This window comes from Elgaria multicarinata, chromosome 4 (genome assembly GCF_023053635.1).
Source record: "Elgaria multicarinata webbii isolate HBS135686 ecotype San Diego chromosome 4, rElgMul1.1.pri, whole genome shotgun sequence".
In the NCBI taxonomy this organism is placed as follows: domain Eukaryota; kingdom Metazoa; phylum Chordata; class Lepidosauria; order Squamata; family Anguidae; genus Elgaria; species Elgaria multicarinata.
Genome location: NC_086174.1, coordinates 93,345,040 through 93,361,373, shown reverse-complemented (window position 1 = coordinate 93,361,373; position 16,334 = coordinate 93,345,040). Strand labels below are relative to the sequence as shown.

The 16,334-nt window shown below is 39.0% G+C and overlaps 1 protein-coding gene across 3 annotated transcripts in view; it reads left to right on the top strand.

The window, feature by feature from the left end:
* Nucleotides 1–16,334, top strand: part of ARMC2 (armadillo repeat containing 2) — a 62,219-nt gene that overhangs the window by 15,184 nt on the left and 30,701 nt on the right. For all 3 annotated transcript variants that reach the window (XM_063124816.1, XM_063124815.1, XM_063124813.1), the window contains 5 exons: nucleotides 3,089–3,172; nucleotides 4,275–4,450; nucleotides 8,176–8,278; nucleotides 9,897–10,117; nucleotides 15,142–15,287. In XM_063124816.1, the coding sequence (XP_062980886.1) occupies nucleotides 3,089–3,172; nucleotides 4,275–4,450; nucleotides 8,176–8,278; nucleotides 9,897–10,117; nucleotides 15,142–15,287 (730 nt within the window). The remainder of the gene's footprint in view (nucleotides 1–3,088; nucleotides 3,173–4,274; nucleotides 4,451–8,175; nucleotides 8,279–9,896; nucleotides 10,118–15,141; nucleotides 15,288–16,334) is intronic.

Below are 16,334 nucleotides of genomic sequence, written 5' to 3'. Positions count from 1 at the left end.
AATGAATATGATTGGGCACACATAAAAATCTGTCTTTGATCTTATTCTGAGGCAGTGAGGTAAGAATCTTAATCTTCTCAGTATCATCCAGTGGAGGTTTTTTTGGGTGGTTAAATGCCTCCTGAGTGTAGGCTGTGGAACAGAAGAACTTGCACCCTCAAAGGCCAACTGTGGCCAATTTGCAAATAAAGTTGCTTGTATCCATGACAACCAGGATGCCATTGTTTTGAAAGTCAAAGATGGATGAGGCTGATGGATGTTGTAATGGATACCTGTGGGCTAACTGCTTGGAAGGTTGAGACTTATCACTTGGTCTTTAGAACATTTGCTGTACTGGTTTGTGAAATTGACCAGAATATTTAGGATAGGTATTTGGACTGTGGAGATGACCAGTGCCTCCTTGAAGGATGATGAGGTCCCTGCAGGAAGTGGTGGTGAATTCTTTGTTGATGAAACCAAATTTAGATCCTGTGGTTTTAGATAACTACTACCCAGCTTAAATCTGCCATTCTTTGGCTAGGTGTTGGAGTGTGTGGTACTAGTTTCTCAACTCCAGACAGTGTTAGATGTTGGTGATTATTAACATCAGGGATAATTATTAAGATCAGGAGCTCTGGAGGCCAATTTCAAGCTCCTGGAACCCCGAGAGTAATCATTTGGAAAGAGCGCTCTGCAGGACAACACTAAGCAGATGCAATAGTGGTGAAGAAGTAAGATTTCTTTGCCACCATCACCGCCACAGAATAAGATCACAAATGGATTCTTGCCTGTGTTTGATCTTAAATCATTGTGAGTCTTCTGCCATTTGCACTCTAATCATTGACACAGTTGTTTCCTCACCTTCAGCTCCTCAGAATACCAAGACACTGATATGGGTTTATGGCTAGAGGCCTCAGAAATCCATCTGGAATCATCAGTCTCTGGCTGTGGACCATCAGATTTGGTCCCCCACAGCTGCAGAGGTTATAGGTAGCGTGAAGGTCAAAAGGAGTGCAAGAGGGAGAGCTTTTCTGGTGTGGCCCTGTGCCTCTGGAATGAGTTGCCATCTGGGTTTGTCAGGCCCCATTATTACAATTTTTTAGAATAGCTCTGAAAACCGATTGGTTTGCTTTGGCCTTTTCTTATTTGTGTTTTATTTATTTATTTATTTATTACACTTCTATACCGCCCAATAGCCGGAGCTCTCTGGGCGGTTCACAAAAATTAAAAACATTCAAAGTATAAAACAACAGTATAAAACCATAATATAAAATACAATATAAAAGCTCAACCAGATAAAAACAGCAGCAATGCAAAATTACAAATTTAAAACCATGTTATTTAAAATTTATAGATTGTTAAAATGTTGGGAGAATAAAAAGGGCTTCACCTGGCATCTAAAAGCATATAATGCTTTTATTGAAGTTAGGTGTGTGTTTTTAGCTGCAAAGGTATGTTAGCAATCCACTGCTGGATTGGATGTTTGTTATTGCTGCTGTTAATTAATTTTATTAATATTTTTGTTTTATTATTTTATGGGATTTTATTTTATAAGGCTTTTCCCCTTAAGGGCAGCTTAAAAATATTTTAAATCAATAAAGTAAATAAATTCTTCTTACATTCTTATGAATGGACATGATGTTTTCATGTTTTAAATTGGGTGGGGTTTTTTGCCACATTTGGTGGTGGTTGTTACTTTTTAAATCAGCAATGTAACCTCTGGCTGTTCTTTGAAGTGGTTCTTGGATTTAAGAGTGTTCCCTTATGATTAAAAATTAGACTAAAACTGACTTGCCCTTCCCTGCCCAATCCTCTAAGTTGCTAAATTGACGCACATTAGAGCCAGCATATAGCAGAAGTAATTAGAATGGACTATACAATAGCTACACCACTATATCATCACATAGTGTTATGGTATGCTAGTAGTACAAGCATGTTAAGATGGCATAACAGTGAACAATTGCCTCTGTTTGGAATTGGGGTACGAATTGTCCAAACTATAATCCCATACGGTACAGTTTGACATAAGTAAATTTGATTATGTAGTCAAGCTATTTTACAGTGCTAAGAACCTGGCTGTTTTTCTATTTTTCTTTGCATTTCTCATAACATAAAAAGAGCCCTGCTGGATCAGACCTACCTAGTTCAGCATTCTGTCAACCAGACACCCATTGGGAAAACCTACAAGCAGGACATGAGTCGATAATACCTTCTTCCTTGTGTCCCCCAGCAACTGGTATTCAGAGATTATTAATAAACCCTTTCCCTGCTAAATATAGTATATTAAAGCGTGATCACATTGCAATATTAAATATGGGCTTTTTCCAACTCTAATCAAATAGTTCATTATTTTTCAATATGTTTTTGCTATAAGGAGATGGTATAATCTGGCAGTTCTCACAGAGCCCTGATCCAAAAATTCCCACCCCTTGTGCAGCCCTGGGTGCCTGCACTCAGCATTTTTTTCTGGATTCTATATCTGATCCAGAAGGATGATTTGGGGGCCCAAAAATATTAATCCACTAGAGTGATGTACAAATGCAGCCTTCCCCAAGCTGGCCCCTCCAGATATTTTGACTCAACTCCCATGGTCAATGATCAGGAATCCAGAGAGTTGTAATCCAGAACATCTGGAGCATACCAGGTCAGGAAAAGCTGCACTAATACATTGAAATGCAGTTGACTTGTAGTCATTTACTTCTGAAAAGAAGCTAGACCGGTAAGGTAGGTAGTGTTCAGTTTTCTAGTGCTCAGTGTTGCTAAGGCTCTTGTATTTCCTTGCTAAAAACAGCAGCCAATAAATGTAGACGCTACATGTGACCAGAATGCAAAGCTGTGGTTATTACTGATAAACTACCAAGATAGAAAAATATGTTCAACTTGTCAATCTTCATTGTTTAAGTATCCTGTTGTTTTTATCATTGAGATAGATGAAGATGTATTCCTAAATAACTTTTACTGGAATGTTTCATTTTTACTTGTTAGGCAAATACTGTACATCCAGTTACTAAGTTTTAAAACTGCAGTGTTTTCAGAATCATACATTGTTCTGTGAGTATTCAAAAATGAATTTTGATGTGTGGTCTTTTAATATGTTTATAAATTTCAGAAAATTTGGGAGCAAGTGAGATAGAAGAGGAAGAAAACTACTGGAATATGAAAATTTTACCAATTTTACATGTATTAGAGACTGGTACATACTACTTTTCTATCAGATCTGTTTTGGCTTTCATAGAATTGATTTTCCCATGTTTATTATTTCCATTATTTCTATTAATGTTTTTGTAGTAGTAATGTATTAGTGGCCTGAGACAGCAAATGGCCATACTGCTGGCTTGAGGGCACAACCCACATTCCCTTGACAACACTATTATCGGGGTATTGTTTTAGATTTGGGTCTGTGCAGGGAGCTCCTCAACAAGGTTTTTAACCCCCTGGTGGATATATCTAAGATCACATTTCAAAGAAACAGTGAATGTTTATAGTATATATGTTTTCATAGCTCACAATACCTGCAGAGCTCTTATCAAATGTGGGCCAGTGATTTCCCCTCCCCGTTCCCTTTTTCAAATAAAGAGATTTATGCCTTGTGCAGGCATGCTTAGTGCATAGGCCAATTAATTGTTTACTGCAGGCCTAATTTCAGGACATGAAGCTATGCCCCCTAATGTCATCCTGTTACTGGCCAAAGCATCGGATTTGGTTGGGAGCCCTTCTTAGCTGCGTGTGGGCTTTCCCTGGCTAGGCAATAGTTGGTGGGCAGAATCAATGGGCTAGCCAAATATAGGAGTGGCCAATGGTCAGGAATGCTGGGAGTCCAAAACATCTTGAGGGCACCTAGTTGAGGATTAAGAACATGTGGTCCCCGCCGCAAGTGTCGATATAATGAACATTTCTCCCTTCCTTAAATGGTGTTTCTGCCTTTTGCTTCAGATACTGGAGCCATTGCAGCTGCTGCCTTAGCCACTATTGTAAAGGTGATTCACTGCAGCCTTCATATGACATATGTGTGTGCATATCTTTTATGGAGAATAGGAATGGGGGGGAGGATTTGGCTCATAACAAGTATTAAAAAAAGGGCTAGTTTTTTCTTGACCCACCATTTGGGAGAACCTGAAGAAGTTTTCTGGTTTGGGGCTGTAATGTTTAGAATCGTTGTTCTTCATAGTGAGTGCTTTGTGATACCTGTATAAGACTTTTTCTTTCAGTTAATTTCTGTTTTGTTTTTGTTTTCTCAGAGGCTTTGAAAAATATTTGAAAATTAATTTTGCTTTCTTCTTCTCTAAATCAAATAGAGGACAACATAGAAAGCCTTTGCCATGCCTGTACTGTTCTCTATCAAGCCTTGGAAGAAGGAAATATGCTTGGCAAGCGATGTAAAAGGCGAACGTTGTTTTTGAAGACTTTATACAAATTAGTCGACATTCCTTCAGATCCCCTTGGTCTGATACTAGCAAAAATTATTCTGGGCGTAAGTTCAGCAATGTCATGATTATGGTGGGATGTGATTGTTTATATATTCTAGAACAGCCTTACCCAACCTGGTGCCTACCTTATGTTATGGACTTCACTCCCATCAACCCCAGCCAGCATGGCCAATGGTCAGGAGTGCTGGGAGTCCAAAGCATCTAGAAGGCACCAGGTTGGGGAAGACTTGGTAGTAGTGTGAAATTGCACGTTCCATCCTGAGAAATTCAGTTAACTTAATTAAACTACTAAATAAATCATTTAGTCTTAAGTTACAATACAGAATTCATCAGTAATAGCTGATTAAAAATTACATCTAATTTTCTTTTCAACGCTTCATATTTGACTGTACTATTGGGATTCATTTTGAAATCCAGGAGATTGGAGCACAGGCCTGTCCATATCTGCACAGAAGTAAATTCTGTTGAATTCAATGGGGCTTACTCCTAGGTCAGTGTGTGCAGGATTTTATTCCAAAGGAGGAAAAGTAAGCTTTAAATCATAGGTAAAATACCTTATATTTACTTTACGTGAGATTAGTCAAACACTTTAAAATCTAACAGTAAGCATAATTACACCCAGAAAAGGTAACTGTAGCATTTTCTCCCTTCATACAAGCCCCTTGTCAACAAGTCTGTTCACCTGAACCTAAATATATTTACTTGAAAACACATCCAATTGAGTCAATGCAACTTGCTTTTTAGTAAGTGCACTGAAGATATTTCAAAGCGATAACAGCATAAAGAACAACATAATATCACTTATAACTAAACAGCTGACAGTATGTCAAAGAGTTAAATGACAAAAGAAACCAAAATAAAAAGAAAATTATTTGTTATAATTCATTGTATACCTCATAGTCCTGAAAATTAAGAAGACTTTTTGTACAATAAAGCTTTCTCAAAGCACCCTCTCACAGCTTGACCCTTATAAAATATTGCATAACTTTTAACCAGACCATAGTTTAAAGCTTCTTTACACGCTTCCTGTTTTTAGCATTGATTACTTTTGTAGTCACAATTATTCTCCAAACAATTCCCTGTCTATCTTTATAATGCCCTTCTTTGTAAGCCATCATCACCATCATCATAGTGTAGTACATCTAATAATGTGTTGGCCATTATTATGCCATGTGAACCTCACTTCCATAATTTGTGATAAACTCATTTGCAAGTATAATTGTCATATTCTAAAAGTCCTCAATCTAATGCATTTGTTGTTGTTCGTAACTTGTGAGAAGTTGCTGCTTGATCATCTGTGGGAGCATATGAAGAATTCCTACCTTCAAGGCTTTCCCTGTTCACTTAAATAGAGCTTCTCTACCACTGAACCCCAGTGTTTGTACAGTGTTTGTACAGTGTTGTCCCTTCCATTTAAATGAAGGGGATTCCTGCTTATGGAGGAACTTCAGATTCTGGATTGGATTCATTCTCATTCTCGAAGTATTACAACTCTGAGAAAGAAATAACCCTGACAGGAAAATTATTGAAGGAACAAATACTGCTACAAAAGGTGTGTGTGTGTGTGTGTGTGTGTGTGTGTGTGTGTGTGTGTGTGTGTGTGTGTGTGTCTTTTTGGTTTCTATGTTGGAATAATAGTGCCACTCATTTGAAGCTAAGTGGTTGAAAGCCTTATGGGAAAGTATGCTAGACTCTATTTTGCCTTTAATATATGGACACTTCATCAAATATATCTACGAAATAAAAAGATGTGTGCTAACATAAAAACAAATATAATAATTAAGAATTAAGATGCACTTACTTTTCAAAAACAGAGACCACACACAGAAAAACTGAATTGGCAGTTAAAACACCCTGGATTAACAGCTTTATGACAAGTCTGAAATAGTAATCCTGCTGTGTTTTTAATAACTGCCGTTTTAAACAAAAATTTCTGTTTTGTGTGTTCTGTCACCTAGTATCCCAATATATGTGTTGTATTGTATTTATCACACATTTGTGCATTCACAACTTCTGTTCTCTCACATTGCGCTATCCATCGAACTGGAAAATCATAAGCACCCAGCTAGTAAAACAAAAGTCTTGCATCATTAAGAAATGCTACAGGATCTTTCTGTTTAAAATATTCCATTACAAGTTAACCCACAATAAAATATTTCTTAGAAGAAAGCTCTAATTATTATTTTTAAAGGATCTGTGAATGGGGGTGGGAAGAAGATCTAACAGTTTTGTAACATTAAAAATATATATTAGACATAATGATAAAAGAATACTAGATACATTTAAAATAACATTGACTTGTCAAATAACATAGACTTACTTGTCAAATGGTTTAGTGAAATGTATTTTAAAAAACTTGAACTTAAACAGAGTTTAGTAAGTGTTAGATTCAGTTCTGCATTACACTGAATTTTGTGGTACAGAGAAATTATCTGGCATGATTCTCTTTGAAATGAACGTATGTGCAGCCATCATTTCATTGTGGTGGATGCAGTATTTCAAAACTCTATTTTAAGTGGACCTGGATCAAAGACAGTACATGAGGGAAGGAAGGAGCCTGTGAGCTCAATTCTTGTTCCTGGCTTCCCAAACTATGGCAGCCTTTCCCTACCTGTTGCCCTCCACATGCATTGGACTGCAGCTCCCATCATCCCCAGCCAGCATAGTAAGTTCCTTATTTGAAATGGGGAACAATGTTTAATGTCAGTTCGCTAACCAGGATCTCATACCAGGATCAAAGCATAGTTTAAGTTCCTTGTTAGTAAGTCAACATTAAACCAGAGTTCTCCATTTCAGATGAAACAGGAAATTCTATTTTAAACAAACCAAGATTGAAGTGTGAAGCCGGTGTGCAAAGGGAAGAAGTGAGGGGGGAGTGCACAGACATCCATGTCCAGGTTCCTGACTTCCTAAGTGATACTTTCGAAGTTAGGATTGTTTCTGTCTTGAATACATTCATAAACTGCTTTGATGCCATCCTTCTGTGCCATATCCCCGAAGTCTCACTTTCTGCTTCCAACAGCCTTGCACTTGATAAACACTCATCATAGACTGGTGGTGTGACTCGGAAGCTGTCTCCTCCTGTTAGAGTGTTCCTCTGGTAGGCATGCAGTGGTTAAATGGCCAGGATTTGACATGGAATACGATGGAAAATCAGGAAATGGCAGCAAATGTTTCTAGCATCAGTTAGGTGCAAACTGTACAAGCCAAGAGAGCCAGAATGATGTCTATATCCCTCAGGAAAAGTTCAGAGAACCAGCACTGCCTGTCTAGTGGTGTTCTTCAATACTCTCTGAACCCCTACTTGAGTCTCTGTTTATGGGGATGTTGTGAAACATCCCCATAAACAACAATGTTTGTCTAACAATGTTGTTAGATGGATAAAGACTGGGTGTTTCCCTTTTCTGTAGGGCCACCCAATAAGTTCCACTAGTTTACAATAAAAAAGTCTGTACAAATTATTGAAGCTAGGTGGTTGGTGTCTTGCATCTCCAGCCATACTCTGGATAACAAGAAACAAGTAGAATTCTCACACAGATAGCATTGCTCTGCATAAAAATAGCTTTTTTGTAGAATTGCATGTATAGAAACTCAATATGATTTTATCCCAGTTCTTGGAAAACTTCATTAGGACTGAGTAACATTTTATGACCCCAAGACTCTAGACAGCAGTTCAGCCAGGATTATGAATATCTGTTCATGTATAAGAAGCTAGAGGATCTAATTTCATTGACATTACTTTATTCTCTTTTTCCACCCTTCTTTACAGCTGAAAGTGAGTGGGAAGAATCTGCTTAATGTTTGCAAACTGGTATTTAAAATAAGCAGAAATGAAAAAAATGATTCCCTCATTCAAAATGACAAAATAATGGGTATGTATTCTATTTGATATAATTTTAATTTACTTCTGTAATTTATCTTTTGTAATTTGGAAGGGGAAATATACTGCTGATAGGGGCAATCTAGAAAGTCAACACGATTTTCAGCTACGTTTTGATTGTAGGGTTTTTAAATCCTAAACATAAAACCCTCTGAATTTCCGCAAACAAATTATATTGTGGTTCAGCTCCACCTTACTTACTATATATAATTATGTTCATCTGTAATGCTTCAAGGAAGGAGGAAAAGCCCCAGATATTTGACTTAAACATTTTGGACTCCAATGATCCACAAATGAGCACTAGAAAAAAAATCATAACCCTGCTCTATTCTGTCTATCCCCTTGACTAGTGAACATCTTTAATCTGAGGCACAAATAGATGCTTCATCTTTTGGGAACTGAACAGGTTCATAAACTCTTGCATATATACTGAAATGCGTATATACTGAAACTCGCCTTTCTCCTGTGTCTCACAATTGGCAGACTCGCTCTCAGGAGCAAGGTGCCCTGATGGTCCCCCGCTACAAATTGGAATGTGCCGGGGCCAGGGCTTTTTCAGTGGCTGGCCCCCTGTTATGGAACAATGTGCCGCTGGAGATCAGACAGGCCCCCACCCTCAATTCCTTCAAACGCCTTTGTAAGGCGTTTTTATTTTCACAAGAGTCTGGGGAGGGGGTGGTTTAAATTGGGGTTGAGGGCTTTTAATGGTTTGAGGGTGAGGGTTTTAATGGAATTGTCTTAATGTGGGTTGAGGGTTTTAATGGAATTGTTTTATATGTTATTGTAAAGCGCCTCGATGCCAGAAATGGTGAGGCGGCGCTATAAAAATGCTTTAAATAAATAAATAAATAAATCCTCTTCTAGACACGTTGGCTTGGCTCTCAAAAAAAGAGCATGAATGTCAGAGACAGAACCAGTTCACAGCTGGTTTCTTCTGACCGAGAGGCAAACTATTTTTTTAAACTAAAATGAGAGAGATTGCTCTTATTGTGGGGGTTTTAAAATTCATTGTCACCAATCTTTTTTATATCATGACCAAAATTTCAATAATAAATGACTTGCATAATATGCAGCTATTTAAACTAGGATAATAAAGCAGACCCTTTTACAATCATTCAGTGGCATCTAATGTTTTGCTCATGCAATGATGTTTGCATAAGGTGAGCCTCCACCTCTTCCTCACTGTGCAACTCGCCTATGTCCCTCAAAACACTCTCCTGAGAATTGGGGTCCGGAATGTGGGGCAGGAGGCCCAATTTGGAGTATGGAATTAAGAAAAATTGGACAGAAGTAGCTTGTATAAATGGGAGTTCCAATCTCTCAGCAAAACTAATTTTTGATAATGCTGCAGCCTCTCACCCCATATCCTAGGCTTTTCCTGAACCATTCCCCTATCCTTAGGGATGCTTTTCAATGTGGGAATGATGGGGCAGGATATCCCCACTGCTCAAGTGTTCTTGTGTTCACACTAAATTAGATACCATTCATTATATTTAAGGTCTCCAAATCACTTCAATTTAAAGTTCAGTAAGCATTGTTCTATAATGCTATGAACAGAAACAGCATCAGACAGAAACACTCATATCAGTATTGTTAATTACTTTCCATAGATTCTCTGCTTGAAATTCTGAGAACTGAAGACTTGCAAGCCAACACTGAGGCCTTTCTCTATTGTATGGGTGCAATTAAATTCATATCTGGAAATGTGAAGCTTATTAATGAGATGGTCAGCAAGGGAACTGTTGAGATACTGCTGCAACTAATGAAGCAGATTAATGAAATTAATGAAAATGATGCTCGATTTTCCAGTTCAGGACACCTTTTAGTCCAGGTCAGATTAAGCTTTTATTTCAGCAAGATATGATTTATGGCCAGTCTGAGTTCTGCTAAAATAATTTTAAATGTATTTAAATGATTTTATTAAAATGACACATTAGTGATCAAAATGTAATTGTGCTTTTAATGGGACATAGTTTTACTACAAATCAACTTTTATTAGATTGCACTCTGCAGAAAAGAGTTAACTTCACAGATGCGTGAAAAGGGTACAATAGTATACCAAACAACATAAAAGGCTTGCTTTGGCTTGTTTTTTGTTTAGAGGATCATCTGAACCATGCCTTAGTGTACAGTCAGGCTCTTTAGCTGAGAGGCAGTAGAAAGAAACTTTGTCCCAGGCATTTTTATTCAGAAACATTAAACATGTAATGGTTTCCTCAAAATGCATTGGGTACCACATCTATTGTATGCCTGTCTTTTTTGTTCTTGGTTTTTCTATTATTGTTCCTCTCTAATTGTGAATAAAATTTGCATCCTCTAGCAGTAAAGCCTTTGTAGTTGTGAGATCAGATTGTGGGAGGCAATGGAAGAGTTGTTCATAAAATATGAGGAGAGCAATCTTATGCCCCCTACACAGCATCTGGGGGACATAGGATCATTCGGCTTCCTGTCTCTGACCTCAGAGCCAGAAAACCACTTTGCCCTCTCCCCATTCCCCTCAGAGCCAGTGTGGAAAGAACTACTCTGGCTACCTCTCTGCACTCAGAAAGGGGAGCGCTGAGATGGAGAAAAGAGGGTATTCCCAGGGAGGGGAGGAGACCAGGGCAGGAGCCATATGGGAAATCCTATCGCCGCCCCAGTCTCCTTCTCTCCCCTTCCCTGAAGCCTTCACTAGATGGGTGACAATGCTCCTCTAGCTTAACTGCGGAGTGAGAGGCGCTCTGCATAGGGATTTTGTGGGAGAATTCTTATTACATGGCATGGGAATGTTGAATAAGGTATTCATTCCCAGCCATGACTCCTCTTGCCAATTTCTATTCCATGCAGCAGCTATCACTGATATTGCTAGACAGCACTTGGTTCTGGCATATGTTTATTTTACTTAAATATTTATATTCTGCCATTCATCAGAAATTTCAGGGTGATTTGCAAAAGAATAAGCTACAAATTTGTTATACCAACTTGTTGCTGGTAAAGCAGCATCAACCCACAGTGCCTTGTTAGTACAGCATCCCAAGTTTGCCCTTTCCTTGAGCCAGATAAGGTCCTTATCTTATGAAAGAATAAGCCTTTTTGACTATTTAATGTGAGTGGTAGAATACTGAATTGTTCCTTGCTAAATGTAAATAGCTTCATAACTGGTTGTGATGTATAGAATGGTAAATGTTGGTGGTTTCATTGGCTACTCATGTACTAGAACAGGGACGGCAAACTGCTGGAAACATGGATGGGGAACCTCTGGGCTGTGAGCCTGATAAAGCCCCCAAGGGTTTCCTCCAGCAGCTTCCTCTCCTGGCCCCACCCCTCTCCTACCACTGAGGGGAAAAGTTTTTATTCCCAATCATGTCTTTTTATCCTTCTGACACATAACTATAGTGGTTCCTTCCCATTTGGTGTTTGCTGGCAGTTGCAGCTGTTTATTAATGAACTCAGCTGCGTGCCTCCTGCCTGAGATCCCTGGAGCGGTCTTACAGGCGTTTCCCCCAGTAGACTGGGAAAATTGCCAGGGTTGGATTAAAGGGGAAGAAGGAGCTGGTGCCCACCACAATAATCCGTGCATCCCTACAGGAAAACAGTGGCACTTCCGTGAGAGAAGGCAAAAAGCAGGAGTTCCATTCTTGTGGCTGATCTCTACCTTTATGACAAGTGTGGAAAAAACTTATAAAGAAATGGAATCTGCGTGTCCTCTCACTCCATTCTATTATTTAAGAGGCGAAAGCAAGCTAGCAGAGAGGCAATTTTCAGAGGAGAGTAGAAAAGGGATAGAGAATCAGTGAAGCAAAGAGATGCAAGATGAATGTTCTATATAGCAGTAATAGTGGATGAGAAAGCTCTTGTGCCAGTAGAGGAGGAGGAGGAGGAGAAACAACAACATAGAAATTAGAGCTTGATTACTGGCAAACGCTGGAACTCGGAGATCACTTTTAAACGGCACTTTTGTCAGTGTAGTGGTAAAGAACCATGGAAGTCATTAGTGATGTTCTCATCAAAGGAATCCCAATTTTGCTTGTATTGTACTTTGTAGAAAGTCTCATGCTGTTTGGAGGAATGTTCATGTTGGAGAAATTGTAGTTTTATTGTTTGCCCTTTTATTCAGGTTCTCATACCGAAAGGCCCAGTTGAATAAGAAGGTTTTATACATCTAGAGATTAGAGGAAGCATCAATAATAGATCCTTTGGTGTTAGTAGATAATAGATCAGCTATAGCATGTAATATTTCAAACCTCAGGTTTAGAATATTAAAAGCTGAAAGATTTTATGTTGTATTCACTTAATAAGTGACCTAAATCTGAAACTTGCAAATATGTTTCCATATTTAAAGAAATAATTATAGCTAGTCACCCAGCAATAGCCTCAGAAATTCAATTGACTTATCTCAAATTACATTTAACGTGAGTTCAGCAAAATAAATAACTGGAACTCGTATTGTAATTATTTTTAGGAAAAGCCAGTTTATTTCTTGTCAAATATATTTGTAACACCTAAAATGCTTTTGGTTCAGCCAAAATAAATAAGGGTAATGACTTACATTTTTTATTAATCTGTGTACAGTTTTTGTTCACATTATATGAAATGGAAGGGTGGGAACTAAATAACATATGAGAACTCTTCCTATTTGGTGTCATCCTTGCAGTAATGGGATTTACACTCACGACTTTCGCTGCTTTAGAAAGCCCAATTCCTGCCTCCACCCTCTTTGCCTCGATAGTATCTTGTAGCAGGTATTTTCTCGTAAACACCTCCATCTCACATTAGAAAACAATAGCATTGCGCATTCAACATGCCTATGCCTTGGGGCCTTTACAGCACTCTTCTTAGTCATGGCTCACTAACCCAAAATGACATTTAAAAAGTGAATGCATTTAAACCTCTCTTACTTGTCTGCCTTCATATCTCAGTTCACACCTTTTTTAAAAATGAGATTATTATCTGGCAGTTGCTTAGTTATCCACAGTTTAGCAGATGAACAACACATCCAGAAAATAGAAAGCTTTTAAAAACACTACCAATCACTACTTCCCATCTCAGTATCAACAGTCTTGCTCTGATTAGCTTACCTCTTATATGTATGCAGGTATGTATGTTCCTTATTTTGACCGTAGTACTTAGAATTACATGCAGTGTAAAATGTAGAAATTAAACAGAATCAACAGGTAACAACATTGTAGAGGCAAAAATTAAAACAGCCACAGCTCTTGGTCACTTATATACCAAAGGCCTGTCTACAGACAAAATGTCGCATGACCATCCTTCAGTTTCTGTATATATTGTTGGTTTATTAATAATAATAATAAAAATGGAATGGAATGGAATGGAAAAATCCATAGCCTTCTGAAAGGGATGATTGAGCTTAATGCAGTAGGGCATTCTGATTTGTGAAGGTATGGATTGTGAAGGTATAGATGGGGAGTTACAGTAGAGACAGTCTCTACTTCTGTCAATTATGGCATCTACGAGAGGACCACATCATTTGATCTCAGGTACATTTGGAAGAAGATGCCTATCAAATATGCCGGAACCAGACCATATAGAGCTTTAAAGGTTAAAACCAGCACCTTGAAATTAGCCCAGAAATGGGTACCAGTGGAGCTCTTAAACTCCTTGTGGAATATATGCCATGCAGCTAGTTCTGGACACAAATTGTGCTGTTGTATTCTGTACCAGCTTTCATGTCAGTACCAGACATGATACAGTAAACTGTACTGCAGAAGTCAAGTTCAGAGGTTCAGGACATGTACAACTCCAAGTCCATGGGCTAAATCCAATGTTACGTGAGCAGATTTCCACATGCACAACAGGAGTTTCCCTTCCATTTCACTCACCTGCAGACCCCTACGCATCACTAAAAACTGCTCTGGAGGGTCCTCAAACAGATTTGGGGATCATGCAGTGGAGAGGGGAAATTTGCTTCTGCCAGCTGGTTGAAGGACACCATTGGATACAGCCTCATGTTAGAAAAGGGTATAGTTAGAATATGCGCTTGTGCTGATAAAGGGCACTCCTGACCACAGCCAACTCTTCATAATCTAGGGACAAGCTTGGATTCAGCTGTATATTGAAATTGCAAGCTGGTTTCTTTAGTAGGGGTATTCCCTGGTCCAGGACAAACATTACTTATTTCAAGCAGTTACTCAAGCAGGAAACTGCTACAGATCGATCTGGTGGAAAGAAAAATGTTGCTGGGTATCGTTAGCTACTGATGACACCTCTGCACCGTCCTAACAAGGTAGAAGTAGAACTATAGCAAAATAGCATCCCCTTCTCCCACTTCAGAAAGTCATTCCAGAAGGATACCATGGTTGATGGTAATGAATGCAGCTGAGAATTCCAGGAGAATCAGCCAGGTTGCACTCCCTCTACCTCTTTCCTGGCAAAGGTAGACCCAGTTCTAAGCCTTGGCAGAGCCCAGATTGAAATGGGTTTAGGTAACTTGGGGCTATCTGGTCATTATCCACTCTAGTACTTTGGCTACAAAAGAAAGGATTGTCACTAGTGTATATAGTACTTCCTTTCTGAGTTGTGAAGAAACACCAAGCAAATGGGCCAAAAGGCAGACAGGGAAGCAAACAAATTACCTTACCTCCAGGAAAGGAACAAAAGTTGAGTCTGTTTTCAAAATCAAAAGAGAGCTTTGACCTCTGTTGGCCTCTACCCTGTTTTTAAAAATTAACCCTGTATCATTGTTCCATATTCCAGAGTTTAAATAATCCATACTATTTTCTACATGTCGGCAGGGTTTCATAAAGCTGCCATCAGAGGAGGCTTAGGCTAGATCTAACTTTGTTACATTTTCAGAAGTGTCTGGGATTTATAATAATGTGTTGATTTAGTCATGTTTAAATATATTTTCCTCAGCTCACTGCCACTTTGCGAAACTTGGTTGACTTGCCCCAGTCAAGGTGCAAACTCCTAGACTATGGAGCAATTCCAGAGCTTTGTCTCATGTTGGAGAAACGTATGAGTGACAAAGATGTATGTACCAACGTGGCCAGAATATTCAGGTATCTACCTAAGTTTTAAAATTACAATACAGATAGCGATGGTTGTTCTTGCTGTTGTTTTGTTTGCTCAGCGGCCTTGTCTTTCTTTATCGAAGTCAATGGCCCCATGCAGATGCTGATTGATATTCCATTTGAAATGTTATGCACCACTGTCTTGTGTACATGTGCCTTCTTAACTCCTGCATTATTATTGTGCATTTTGTTTTTTATGGGGAAATGTTCTTTTTTACCATCTAAGCCATATATGCCTATATGCATCATATGATACACAGAAACAGACTGTGGCATTCTGTAGTCAACAAGCACAATGGGCACAGCTGGGCTGACCCATTGCCTCCTGTAAGGTAACTTGTGTTTGCCTTGTAGAGCCCCAAATACGATCTGACTGCACGTTCCATCCATGGAATAGCAGGCTGCATCTACAAATGAATGAGCTTCCCCCCTCAGGACATACAATGGCTCTTTACTAAATCTTGTTTGGTCTGTCCTTGATGCAGGACTGACCACCATTGCTAAGCTGAAAAGCCCCATGCAAAAATCATCAAGGCAATCTCTGAAGAAATGAAGTGGGAAAGCGCTTACTTTGTGTATGTAGGCTCCCAGGTTCAACTGTTAATAGGAATAGACCATACAGAGCTATACAGACCAATAGCCTTGACTGGTTCTTATAACCCTTAGATAGCTAAGAGCTATCTTGCCAGTTCTGCTCTGTCCCCCAACTGTTGCATTTTCTTTCCTCTTTCTTTAAAAGCCTTTGGCACGCCTGTTTCTGCAGCAACCACTTCTTGTCTTCTGCCAGTGCTCTTTCCCCTCCTCCTCCCAATCCAATCCATGAATATTGGAGCCCTGACGTGTGGGGACTCAAATGAATGATCAGCTAAATTTCAATACTGATGTTCAAGATTCGTTCTAACCTTGTTTCCAATTTGATTCTCACTCCCTTTTCCTTGCTTGAGGTATTTGCACATTTTGCATTTGTCTGAAACGCGCCCACGTGTCTGCATTCAGACTGGGCTCCAAGGAGGCTTTTTTGTCGCTGTCTTCCAC